The 13,256-nt window shown below is 49.7% G+C and overlaps 1 protein-coding gene across 1 annotated transcript; it reads right to left on the minus strand.

The window, feature by feature from the left end:
* Positions 1–1,277: 1,277 nt before the first annotated feature.
* On the minus strand, positions 1,278–8,402 carry LRRN4 (leucine rich repeat neuronal 4; the record flags this gene model as incomplete). Its single annotated transcript, XM_080930922.1, has 4 exons — positions 1,278–2,448; positions 3,601–3,738; positions 6,372–6,576; positions 7,751–8,402. 4 exons carry the CDS (start codon positions 8,400–8,402, stop codon positions 1,278–1,280), a joined length of 2,166 nt encoding a protein of 721 aa, XP_080787048.1.
* Between the last annotated feature and the right edge of the window lie 4,854 nt (positions 8,403–13,256).

The raw sequence follows: 13,256 nt of genomic DNA on the forward strand, positions 1-13,256 counted from the left end.
TAGGCTAAAAAACACTGCAGCCATTTAATTACATGTTTTAGGACTTCACACTAGTTCACATTTTGGCTTTTTTAAGCAGGATCTAGAGGTGTCTTTCAAATTCTCTTGGGCATATATTTGTTAAGACTAAAGATACAGTTTAGAGTGTTGAACACATGCTTTGATACTTTCCTACTTAGAAATGTGGGATTCATACTGAGGCCCAGCTTGGATGTGCCTGCTGTCTGCAGCATGGAGTTAGTGCTACAGCCTGTTCTGAAGATGAGAGATGGATTCAAACAGCTTTTCCTTACAATAGAAATCGGCGCTGGTGTGAGTTCAATTGTGCCTGCTCTTCAAATGCATCTGAAAAGGCAGGCAGAAGGGTCCAAGTTTGAGGCCAGCATGGGTGGCACAGACAGGAAGGCCTGTCTAAGCAATGAAGGTCATATTATTTTTGTCTGTTGAATGGAATACAGAAAGCCCTGGAAGCAAATAGCCTTTCCCTGTGTCTCACAAATGTTACCAGAAGGCCAATTTTAACTGTAAAGCTGGAAATACGTGTTTTGACACACCCTAAAATGCAAGTAATAATCCAGACAGCTTTAGAAAACCAACAATAGCTCTTCCCTTAGCCACAGAACTCATTGTGCTAAAATCAGGCCACAAAGAAACAACTTTTAGTAAGATGGCATTTCCAAAAGAAGCTGGAGTGCTTGTTACAATTGCTTTCTTTGTCTTATCCCATCTTATTCCGTGCAGTATCCCACTTGGTACTGAGGATATACCGAGTGCTGACAACCCTGAAGGATGTCACAGAATGACAGGAACCAGTAAGACTGACATCAGGACATCAGGACAATGACAGGAGGAAGGGTGACGTGTTGAGGATTGCCCTGGTGCTATTTGTATTTTGGTGCTGATTCTGCTTCCTCAAGAGGGGCTGCCCCAAGACAAGGAGTGAATCACATTCTCTGATTTCATGTGAACCTTCTGGTCAATAAAGACGGCAAGAAGCCACTCGCTGGGCGAAGGATAAGATGGGACACTCATTTCTTCACGGGGAGGAGGCAGTGTAGTTCTGTGTGAGCCTGAGAATTTGGAGCTCATGTTGTCTTTAGGCATCTTAACATTTCTGCACACAGATGTGTTTTCAGTGAGACGCTGGGGTAATTGAAGTTCCAGAACCTGGGCAGTAGTCAAAGGCTGGTTTGTTTAATCTGATTGCTGGAAATAAACTCAAGGCCTCAGATGTGTCTGATTTGAATGTTGGGGATAAACCCAAGGCCAGGAAGTCATTACCACTGAGTTACTTCCTCAGCCCTGGCTGGGTTTTTGAAGGCCACCAAGTGTGTGTCATAGAACTGCCTCTGTGGCTTCCAGCAATGCCTCCAGAGACACACTGACAGCACAAGGGTGCTTACCAGTAACAGACCGCTGGTGGTACTCAGTCCCCAGAAGATGACCACTGAGCTGAGCTTGGTTGTGAAGGTGGCACATGACCTCCTCCAGCCTGAGGTCTGTGGCTGGCTCAGGCCGGCCCTGTTAGCTGCCAGTACACACACATGGTAGGTGGTGCCTGGTGACAACTTGTACAGGGGGTGCTGTCTGGCGGTAGCATAGATGTCCACTATTGACTGGTTCCCAGACCCTCCTTCTGCCGAGTAGTGGATCTGATACCAGAGCACCACTGAGTTGGGGGCACACCAGTGGATGAGCGCTGATGTGTCAGTCATTTCTGACACCCCCTGCAGCTTAGGAGGGTCTGGGATAGTATTCTGCCCACTGAGACCAGGGCAGCGGCATCTGAAGCGCCTCTGCAGCTCTGCGCATGGGGTCTGCAGATGCTTACAGGGATGGTAATCACAGGAGATGGCCTGGTGAGGCGAGACCATCTGCTTCTGAGTCTCCTCCTCCTCCTCGCTCTCATCGTCCAACAGCAAAACTGGGATCTCATCCTGCGGAGGGTCTGTGCCGAGAGCCTTCAGGGTGGCTGGTGTCCTCTGGTTGGTCTGAAATATGCTCCTGGGATTCGGTGAAGTAGGCAAAGGTTCAAGGTATTTGCTGATTAATGAGGTAGAGGCAGATGAGATGAGGACATGGGCAGTGCCAGGCAGAGCCCTGGAAGGACTGTAAACTAACTCAGAGTTAACGGTGTACTGGGCAGTTTCCTCTGAAGACTCTCTAAACATCTGTGATCCTTGTGAGGGTGAAGCAATGGTGACGGAGGGGACTTTGGTGATATTTTGTTGGCTTCCTCCAGGCTGAGCAGACTGGACCATGCTCTGTCCAATGGAAGGCCCTTGTGTCCGTGGTGCAGAAATGGAGTGATCGAAATGGGGTGGGTTTGAAGCCAGGAGGGTAGTGCTTTGGTCTGACCTGCACACATTAGACAGGTCGGGGAGGGAGAGAGGGCCTGAGAAGGGGCCGTTGGATCCTAAAGCAGGCTCACACATGGTATCTGCTGCCCTGTAAGGGAAACCAACCATTAGGAGATACTTGGAATCCTCAGTGTGGAGTGTCTTCTCTGCCAACATATCTCTACCAGACATCACCTAGAAACACCATTTTATTGACCTGGGAAAAGTTTTAAAGGAAGTCCTGTCATCCCTTCTGGTCAGAGAAGGAAATAGGAAGGAGGTGTTAACTGCCAGAGATACCATAGCTAGCAAATGGTAGAGCACAGTCCTATCTACAGTAGGAAGTGGAATAAAGCCAGACTTTCTGGCTTTAGCCTGTATTCTCAACATCTTTCTTTTTTTTCTTTCTTTTTTTTTTTTTTTTTTTTTGATGTCATGGTGAGCCCCTTTCCGTTAAGGGATTTAGTGATAGCAACTGGAATCAAAGTAGAGAATGGAAGTGAGAAACCCCACACCTCAGCTGGACTTTTGAGGACGGTTGACTCCAAAATGGAGCAATTAGCTGGTGGGGGTGGTCTAGGAGCGCTCACGATGGGTGATAGGCCTTATGTCCTCAGGACCCATCTTCTCATGCCTGCTTGGGTATGGTCCCCCTGGTGTGTCTTAGAGAAAGGCTCTTCTGAGCCACAAGATATCACGAGAATGTGTTTCCTGCCAGGAGCAAATTCTGTAATCATGCCAGACTTAGGCTGAATAGCCACGAGCTAGGCTCTCTCTTAGGTGAGCAAAAGGCCTCGTGGTTAAGAGCACAGATGTAGACAGAGATGAATACTTCCTCCAACATTCAACAGCTACACTAGTTGATATATCAAGTGCTTCATTTGTTTTGACTCCATTCCCTTGTCTGCAAAATGGAAAACTGGTACAACTGTTCTTGCTTTGCCCACAGGGCGTACAGACTACATTTCCCAGCCTCCTCTGCAGTTAAGTGTGGCCTGCCCATAAAGTGTTGGCCAATGAATGAGTGGAAATGGTGAGCATCATCTGGCAACCCTTTCCTTTGAAAATCTGCTAAGTCCATTTCCCCATGTTCTTTGCCCTCTCTGGCTAGCTGCAATAGAAGCAGAGTCTCCATCCCCCCAAAATGACTACACTGGGGTGAGTGCTCGTACGGTTGGATGGTCAAGACACAAACTAGGCCAGCTCCAGCTCTAGAGGGTTGATGCCCACCTCACAGCCATCTACTTGGTAAATATGTTACCTGTGTAAGACAGTTTTGTTTGAATCCACGAGAAGCCAAGCCAGCTCACAGCTGCAAACAAGAGGGTTGCCAAAGAGGCTGACAGACAAGACCCGGGAGGAATTCACAGTCCAGGGACCAAAGGAACTCAAGTTGCAGCTGAAATGACACATAGATGTGCACACAAGTCAGTTAAGTCACACACACAAGTCACCAAAGTCACGCTTTTGGGTTCAATTTGAACCATTGGGTTCACAATGTTCCCACGAGAGCTGGAGAGGTGGCTCTGTGGCTAAGAGCACTGGCTGCTTTTCTACAGGACCTGGGCTCAGTTCTCAGCACCTACACGGTGGCTCACAACCATCTGTAACTCCAGCTCCAGAGAATCTCACATCTTCTGGCTTCTGTGGTACACCGACATAAAAACAAATAATTAAATCTTTTTTAAAAAATCGTTATTTATGTATTTTATGTATGTGATAGTACTTTGATCCCAACTTGAGCTTAGGTGCCCTATATCGCCAACCAAACTCTGTCATTATTATTTTATATGCTATAAAGAAAATATCCCATGCCAAGTGCTTTTCATCAAGGGTCTGTGATGATGAATGTATGAGTAAGCACAAATATCTACACAAAGAGTAGATAGCAGATTCTAAATGTTAAATACCAGTGCCGGGGATTGAACCCAGAGCCTCACACACTAGGTAAGCATATTACCACTGAGCTATACACACCCTCAATCCAAAACTCTTAATGAAAATACCACTTGGCTAAGCCATGAGAGCCAGTGAGCAGAGAGAGAGAGAGTCGAGAACAAAGATTCTGTTGGACTCCCTGGAAGACAAAGGAGAGAACCTGAAGTGGGCCTGCTGTCGGTGGCTATGGTGGACTATTTGTAAAGATGGCCACGGTCCTCTTTCCTCTGCAGTGAAGTGCCCCGCAGCCTGTCTGCTGTCAGGGCCCAGCCTGTTTACTGTTAGCCCTTGTGGAACAGCACTGACTGAACATGAAGAGCAAAGGAGATGGCAGATGGCAGCAGCATCCTTGAGCGTTTCTAGAGCAATTCAAACCATGGCCATCTCCATCGGCTAACTGATATGAGCTGCCATTTGGAACTCTAAATTACGTAGCTCAGTGTCTGTCTGTCTGTCTCCCTGCCTGTCTATCTGTCTCCCTGCCTGTCTATCTGTCTGTCTGTCTGTCTATCTATCTATCTTGAGACAGGCTCTTACTATGTGGTCCTGGCTGGCCTGAAGTTGCTATGTAAAAGACCAGGCTGAGCTTGAACTCACAAAGATATCTCTGCCTCTGCTGGGATTAAAGGCACACACCACTGAACGTGGCTTTAGATGTATTTTAAAAAGGAATGTGGGGGTGGGGGAGATAGGCATGTTGATGTATATGTGGGAACGTGTATCCATGCATGTGCCTGTGGAGGTCAGAGGCTGACAACAGTATGTTCTCCTCAATCACCTTCCACCTTATTTTTTGAAGTAAGGTCTCTGCACTGTACCTGAAACTTGCCATTTAGCCGAGGCTGGCCAGTCAGCAAATTCCAGGGATCTGCCTCTGCATCCCTCTGCCGGTGTTGCATGTGCGCACCACCATGTCTGCAGCACGAGAGATCGGAGCCCAGGTCCTCTGCTCTAGTCCCACCTTTACCAATTCTGCGGACACCCACTATAGCCCAGAACCTGACTCCATTTGCCACTCCCATGTGAAAAGCCCCAGAGAGAGCACCACTGTTACATTTCTGTTTCACATTTGTATCATTTTCCGATGCTTAATTCCTTCTCCTTTGACTCTTTGTATTTTTATCAGGCTCGAAGGGGGTCAGAGCCACAAAGTGTTTTCCCTTCCACCACGGGAGCTCTGTATCTGGTTCCTGGCTGAAGAACAACTGTTTAAACCTAAGGAAACATAGTTCCATCTTCGGGCACCCACATGGGGTAAAAGAGAGCTAAGAAGACCCATTTCTAGGCTTCTCTGGGATTGCTAGCCATGACACCACCCTTATCCACAATATGGTAAGCCCTTTAGTGCCTCTGGGAGGCCTTCTCACTGGACTCTGGGAGGCAGGCCTTCCACCCCTGAAAAGCAGGAGACCCAAGTGCGTCAGGGAACATAGACCTCACAGTAGAACTAAGGTTTGGTGCTGCTACTTTTAGTCTTTACAAACGGTCAGTGACCCAGAACAGACTGTTGAATACTGGCTATTTCACACAGAACTGTTTTAGGCTTAGATTCAACAGAAACCATAAAGGCTGAGAGCATTGAGTAAGGGGCTGGCTGAGGGACCCAGATCCCAAAGAGAGTTTCTCCACACACTGTTCGAGACTAGTGAAGACTGAGAGATGGGGTTTATCAGCCCCTTACCCACCTATAAGCTCAATGAGGAGTGACAAGACTGGACAGTCCCTTGGAAGCTCCTCTAATTCACATCCATGCCAAAATGCAAGGGAGAAAAGAGGATGCTTCTATGTCCAATGACAAGTCCCAGAGGTAGGCCCCACTGACAGGAGGTGGCCTGGGGTCATATTCAGCATCCTACTACTCTGAGAAGTCAAGCCAGAGGCTGCTACTAGAATAAAAGGACCCACTGGATTGTAAACCTTCCTACCCCCTCTCCTTCCCTCAGAACTGCACTCTTACCCTGGGATAAACTGAGGAAGCATCATCTGGGGAAAAGAGGGGGTTCCAGTGGAGAAAGGCCTGTGTCGTATACAATTCAATATAGTTTAACGGGCAAAATCAGTCCTGTGATAAAAGCTGGGCTTGGAATCACTTACTTCTGGAACTGAAGGACCCGTAGGTAGGGTGTGTCTTGGAAGATCTCTGTGTGGACAGAAGTGAGTGCTGGGGAGTCTTGACAATCCAGCTGCTGCAGGTTGGGAGTCATCTTGAAAATGTCTCCCTCCAGTGTCTTCAGCCTGCGCATCTTTCTCAGGTAGAGGGATTTGAGCTTTGGCAGGTTTCTGATCCACCCAGACTCAACTGAAGTCAAAAGGAATTATCCATTACAGCAAGGAACAGAACCCCAGGGGACCAGAACCAACAATAAAGAAAGGAGTGACAGGGTGAGGTCACTGGTAGAGCAGCTAGCTGAAATGGCTTTCTCGGCTATACCTAAGCCTTCCAACATCCCAAGTTGGTTAAGACCATAGAGAAGCAACAGACAACCCGCAGCCCAAAGGGTGTTGTGTCTGTACCCAGGATATTATCTCCAAGCCTGCTGATTAAACTCCACATACAAAATACCCAAACTTGGGACCTGGAGAGATGGCTCAGCAGTTAAGAGAACTGACTGTTCTTCCAGAGTTCAATTCCCAGCAACCGCATGGTGACTCACAGCCATCTGTAACGGGATTTGATGCCCTCTTCTGGTGTGTCTGAAGAGCTACAGTGTACTCATATAAAATAAATAAATAAATCTTAAAAAAAAAAAAAAAAAAAGAATGCCCAGACTTAGCTCCAATGCCTCCCAAGAGTGGAGAGCTTTCGAGGCTTTCGAGGAACATAAGAAAGGACAAGAAGACACGCGGCTGGAAGAAGCGCCAGGAACTCAGTTTTGTAATCTCCCAATATATGGAGAACACTCCCCTTTCTGATTTTCTTGTTCTCTCTAGCCCCCTGCTACCCTTCCTCACACTGGCGGGCGATGAGGAACAGTAGTTATCCACACATGATGTGCCTTTAAAGAACAATAAAATCATGCTCTTGAATCAAAGGCACCGCCCTCCTACGTTGTGTCTAAAGGATCCAACATCCATAGAAACAATGAAGAAGTGGGATATCAATGAATTTCTAATCAGCATGCTTGAGGCTAAGTTTGCCTGCCTTCGGCCACAATGATAACTTCACCTCGCCATGCCATCGCATAGCGTTCATCTAGCGAGAATGCCGTGGCTAAGATGTTGAGTTCTGCCTGTGGAATGCTTGGACTTAGACCTGGGGACCTTAGGCACTAGCCCTGTGAGACTTTGGTAAAGTCACACCTCCATTCTGTGCCTTAATTTCCTCATATGTAATCCGGAGATGCTCAGCAGTTCTGTGATTGTGGGGCACTTTGGGCACACGAGGCTGGTTTCTGGGACCACCTCTGGAGGGACGCAACCCTAACCTCCAACCTCCCCAGAGATAACGTGTGTAGCCTTCACACTGCGCTCACCTCTTTCCAGGCCGGTGCCGCTCAGGTCCAAGAGCTCCAACGCTGCCAGCGGCCCACCATCCACGCCCGCGAACGCCTCCTGGGCGATGTGGTCCAGCTCGCTGCAGGAGAGGTTGAGAAACTGCAGTGCTGGGAAGCATGCGAAGGTCCGTGGCTGCAGCGCCCGCAGTGGGTTCCCGGCCAGCGCCAGCGAGCGCAGGCTGCTCCCGGAGGGCCCCGCGCAGGGCGGCAGCTCGGCCAGCAGATTGTGGCTGAGGTCGAGCTCACGCAGCCCGGCCAGTGTGCGGGGGTCCCAGTGCAGCACGGAGATGCGGTTGTGGTGCAGCGTGAGCACGCGCAGCTGGGGTAGGCGGCCGAGCACAGGCTCGCCAAGGGCGCGCAGCAGGTTGTGGCTGCCGTCGAGGCCGCGCAGCGTGCTCGGCAGGCAGCTGGGCAGGCGCTCCAGGCTGCGGTTCGCTAGGTTCAGGGCGGTGGCTCCCGCGATGGGGAGCCCCTCGCAGGGAGAGTCGGTGGCGCGGCGGTCCGAGCGGTCCCAGACTCCCTGCTGAGTGAGTCGGAAGAGGGGGATAGGGTCCTGGGGAAGTCCCTCCAGGCTCTGGCTCTGCACCATCAGCAGTTGTAGCAGGAGCTGCAGCATCAGTGTCCGCCGCATGTCAAATCTCTAGGGAAAGACTACAGAGGGCCCATGATTTCAGAGGAAGCCCGGAACAAAAGACCAAAGGAACACAAAGTTCCTGTGTGTGTGTTTGTCTGGGGGGGGGTGGAGGTGGGGGGGAACACCAGCATCTTCATCCCCACCCTCATCCCCACCCCCACCTCGCGCTTGTCAGTGAGCAGGTGGAGACTAGCTTTTTCCTCATCTCTGGTGCAGGATCCACCACACCGGCTTGTCCTTGCTTTTCTAGCAGGAGTCTTCCTTTGTCTTCCATGCCTGACCTGACTCTCCCAGGACCCCCGCCCTCATGCTTCCGGGTCCCCCCTCTATGAGTTTTTGAGGGAAGGTTGTTTTCTGTTCCTCTGTAACCCTCCACTCCCCTCACCCCGGGTTAAGCAACTTCGTTCTAATCGTAAAACACCTCCCAGTTAAAAGCACTCACCTGGCTAACTTCATAATACAAGGGCCCTGCCTCTTCCTAGTTTGCATAAAGTAAGTTCTGGGGTCCCTTTTCTTAAGCGGAAGCTCGGGGTTGCCTTCAGAAGAAGGTAGGAACCCTAGACAATCGCAAGACTTAGGATCCTCCAATCAAGCATTTCCTGGTCCCATATAGGATCCAACAGAAGCCACAGCACTGGGTGTCAGCCCTCCACAGGAAGGATTGTCCAGCTCTGATAGCTGGGCTTCTGCAATAGTCAGGAGAGTAGCTCTGGTGGCCACGGGCTGGCTTGGGAATGACAACGTGGCTTCTAAGCAGGTCATGAAGTTACTACCTGCTAGCCCATGTTACTGAAGATTCCCGCCCTGGCTCCTTGCTGAACACCAATCTCCAAGCCACCATTAAGGTTCCTAGGGACAGAAAGGGCTCCCTTCTCAGGGTGGAGTTAAAGTGGTGAGAAAGTTGCTGGCAGTTGGAGCCAGGTGCTCATGTGGCCTGCCATACTTACCAGGAAGCTGTCTCAGTGGCATGTGGCACCCCTTTAGGGCCTCAATCTTTTGAATACAGCAGGAACCAGTGACTGCTCCGGGGTCAGCTCTGAACGCCAGAGGGAAGAAGCCTGGGTCCCGGCCGCCCCTCCTCCAGCTCCATCCAGGAGGAGCTTCAGATACTTCAGCCCTGAAGCCCCTCCTTCTCCACTTTTGTTGTTTTACATCCCTCTTCTTAGCCTCCCGCCTCAGGCCGTTCTTTTCATAGACCTGGCATTCTCCGCCCCAGCCCCTGCCCCAGCCCCAGCCCCAGCCCCAGCCCCAGCCCCAGCCCCAGCCCCACACCTCCCCCACTCTCTTCTTTCCTTACGACTACTTTTCCCAAGCTGAAGAAAAGAAGCCAGCACCAAGGCCTGGTGCCCAGTAAGGCAGTGCTGGTCACCTCACAGGAATCTTACTCTGTCTTCTAGGAGATTCCAGTCATCCTGGGATGAGTGGAGGCTGATGAACCCGGAGAGAAAGAATCTGCCTTTCCCGAGGGAAGGGTAGTTTCCCCCAGAGAGGCTGGCAGAACTCATGACCACAGACCTGCGGAGAAGTCTTCAGGCTGGGTCTAGTTCAAAACACATGCCAAGAGTCCCCAAGAAGAGTGATTGTTCTGAGAACCAGTTCAGTGACAACATCGTGTTTGCTTCTGAAAGGTGGTGAGAATAAATAGAGACCAAAAATGCAGAGAGGACATTCCTGTCCCGAGACTGAGATGATAGGTCCCAATTATCAAAACCTGCAGGTCCCATAGAGGACATGGTGACACGGCTTTGCCTGCAGCACCTGCTCAGAGCAGATGATGCTGTTCTCCCATAGAGCTCTGGGGCACTTCCCTGCTTCTTCAAACTCCACCAGGAAGACTGAGAGTACGCCCCCACCCCCACTCCCCCACCCCACCCGCCAGCCCTTATCTGGGCATCTCTGAGAAGTCCCAGGAACCTTGCAAACTGGTCTGATGAGATTACTAGGTCCCTGGTGGTTTCCTTTGAAGTCGACTTCATGCAGTGTCTCAAAGCTGAGTGTTTCAGTCTGGGCCAGCTGAGGCCTTGTTCAGAAGCATTCCTCCTTTGCCTGAGCCGTGTTAAGGGATGTCCCCTCAGTGCTCTCCACTAGCCAAGAGGTCTGAGTCCTGGCCCTGGTGGTAGAAACAATATACCACTGATTGGTCAGAGTGGGAGGGATGAGCGACCCGAGTTGCATACCAAAGAATCAAAGCCTTAGACTTCTCCCAATAGTAAATATGCTCTGTCCACCCTGGTCAAACCATTACCTCCTCTAAAGCCAGCAGGGGTGTACTGAGTTCAGTTGGAGGCACAAGATGAGAAGGACCAGACCCACTGAAATATAAGTATACCCTGTTCAGATAGACCACAAGAAGGAAAGGTTCATAAACCTGGAAGGTCTATAAAATAAGACCTTGAGAATCCATGTTGGGGACACACCTCTGTGTCCTAGTAGGGAGGAGGTAGAGAGAGCTCCTGGTCCTGCAAGAATCACCTAGTACGCTCCTGGAGCTCAGACCCTCTTAATCAGCTCCCCATTGTTGCTCTCTGCCTGCTGTGTCTGTGCTGAGTAGAGCTGGCCCATCTATTGCTGATGTGCTGTTTAAGCAGGGTTCTCTGGGTTTCTCCATAGATTCCTCCTGCTATCCAGTTGGGTCCCTATGCTGGGGAAACTGATGTCAGTCCGTGTATGGGTTCGTTTTAGGATCCCTTTTTTATGCATTGGGTTAGTCTCGCCTTTGTATATAGTCTGCTGTTCATCACCATGTTACAGTGAAAGTACTTGTCGCTGCTAAATCTCAGGTTCACATACATTCTCCCATTGGGTCCTCTCAAGGTACTGCCTATTATCCCATGCTAAGGAAACTGAGGTCCCCAAGGTTGACTGGGCTCTGAGCAGATAGGTGGGTGAGACATCTGGGTATTCTAACCCAGAACCGGTTAAGTTGCTTTAAGTGGGTTCAGTGTATTCCCTTGTAAGATAACCGTTCTTAGCTATTTAGATAAATCCATACCACTTAAGACACTAAAATATGTAGGGCATTTCCTCTTGTCTATGAGATGGCTTTTTGGGCAGAGTAGGAATGAGGAAGTACCACTCACTATGTGGCACTTGGGCACTTTTCTGTTGCAGTCCTTTCTCCTCTGTTAGCACTTCAGGAGCACAGGAAAATATGACCTACGTGTTTCACCATAGGAGGATGCTAAAATTCTATTGTCCTGGGACCATGAAGTATGTGTTTTCCTAATATCTACCACATCCTTCCCCTGATGTGCTGTCTGAACTATTCCCCTGCTGGAGTGTCTCCCCTGTGATCAACTGAGTCTCTTAACCGCCCCTTTACTCAATGTTTCCCTCAGAAGGAGACATTTAACCAAGGGCTCAAGTGCAGGGAGTTTATTGGGGTGGGAAGGTGACTCAAGAAAGGTCAGAGAAGTCTGATAGTAAAGGGCTGGCACTGCTGTGTAAAAGAAAGGCTCAGCTGTGCTGGAGACACTCTGGGGAGATGTATTTATCAAGTGTTGAGGAGTATAGCATTCACCCCCCCCCCCAGCTTCTGTATTCTGCTTGTCCCAGGGTTTTTCTCAGTACTGCAGCTCCCAGACACATCTGGCTTCCTTTGACATGGAATGAGTCACTCTAATGAAGCCCACAGGCTATGGGTGGTGCTGAGTGTGCCCGGTATAGCTCCTATCAAGACTTCTTGGCTCTAAGTTGCATTAAGTGCCCATCCCGGGTTCTTTCCTGGATGGTGCTGGCTGCATGGCACAGATGATTGGTAGAGTCCCTCCATGTGTAAGACTGAGAGCTAGTCACATCATCTCACTAGCTCCAGGGTGCAGAGTCTGGCACCTGGGAAAATGTGTGACAAACAAATGGAGAAAGGCGTGATGGGATCATGGCGGGGCCCTAGTGCTGAGATGGTGAAAGAGAGAGTGGAGACTGGGGAGGGAGGTGACTGAGGCAGAAAGAGCAGATTGAATCGCTGTGGGTCTGGAGAGCTTGCTCAGTGGTTAGGAGCACTTACCTCCATAGGATATCTGGGTTCGGTTTCTAGCACCCACAGGATGCCTCAAACCTATAACTCTAGGGATTCAGTGTCTCCTTCTGACCTTTTATGGGTCCCAGTATGCACAGGGAGCACATAAAAACACTTAGGCACACATATACACATAAATAAAGTAAATACTTTAAAGAAAATGCAGGTCATCAAGGATTTAGCAATCCCAGGTTCCAGAAGGGCATTTCTCCTGGAAGATCACATGGTTAGAATGCTGAAAATACATGCCTCCCACACACCCACCCAGGAAACAATCAGTAATTACATTTCTTCTCTGGGAAGGTGTAAAAATCAGGGTCAAAAAAAAAAAAATCCTTGCTCTTAGAAAGGTCTTGACCACTGATCTGGTCCTACCCTGACACACTGCCCATTCCGGAGAGAGAAAACTGAGTTCCAGAGAGGACGGTTTGCCTGATGTCACATAGTTGTGAGTTTCTAGCAAGTGAGGAAAAGGCTGACCTCATCCTCATAAATCCTTCCAGGTCATTTCTTCACAGTCTCGGGTCTCTCCTGCCCTGGTGTAGGAGTGGGGAGGCTGACCTACATGAATCGCTAAGTCACTCACTTCCTGAAGGGTAAGCATGGATAAGAACTCGAGGACTTTTGACCTGTTCTGTTCTGTCCCTCCCTAGGACTGTCAGAATATGTACACCCTAGATATAAGTTGCCCCAGAGATCTTTCAAGGGGGTCTTGTCTGGCTGTGTTTACATGGAATAAGGTGACAGGGGCTGGTCAGGTGACTGCCCAGCCAATGCATCATCAGCCTGGCTTTTCAGATGGCAGCTGGCTCTGGAGAAGGCTTCCCTCTGCA

This window comes from Micromys minutus (assembly GCF_963924665.1).
Source record: "Micromys minutus genome assembly, chromosome: 17".
Classification (NCBI taxonomy): Eukaryota; Metazoa; Chordata; class Mammalia; order Rodentia; family Muridae; genus Micromys; species Micromys minutus.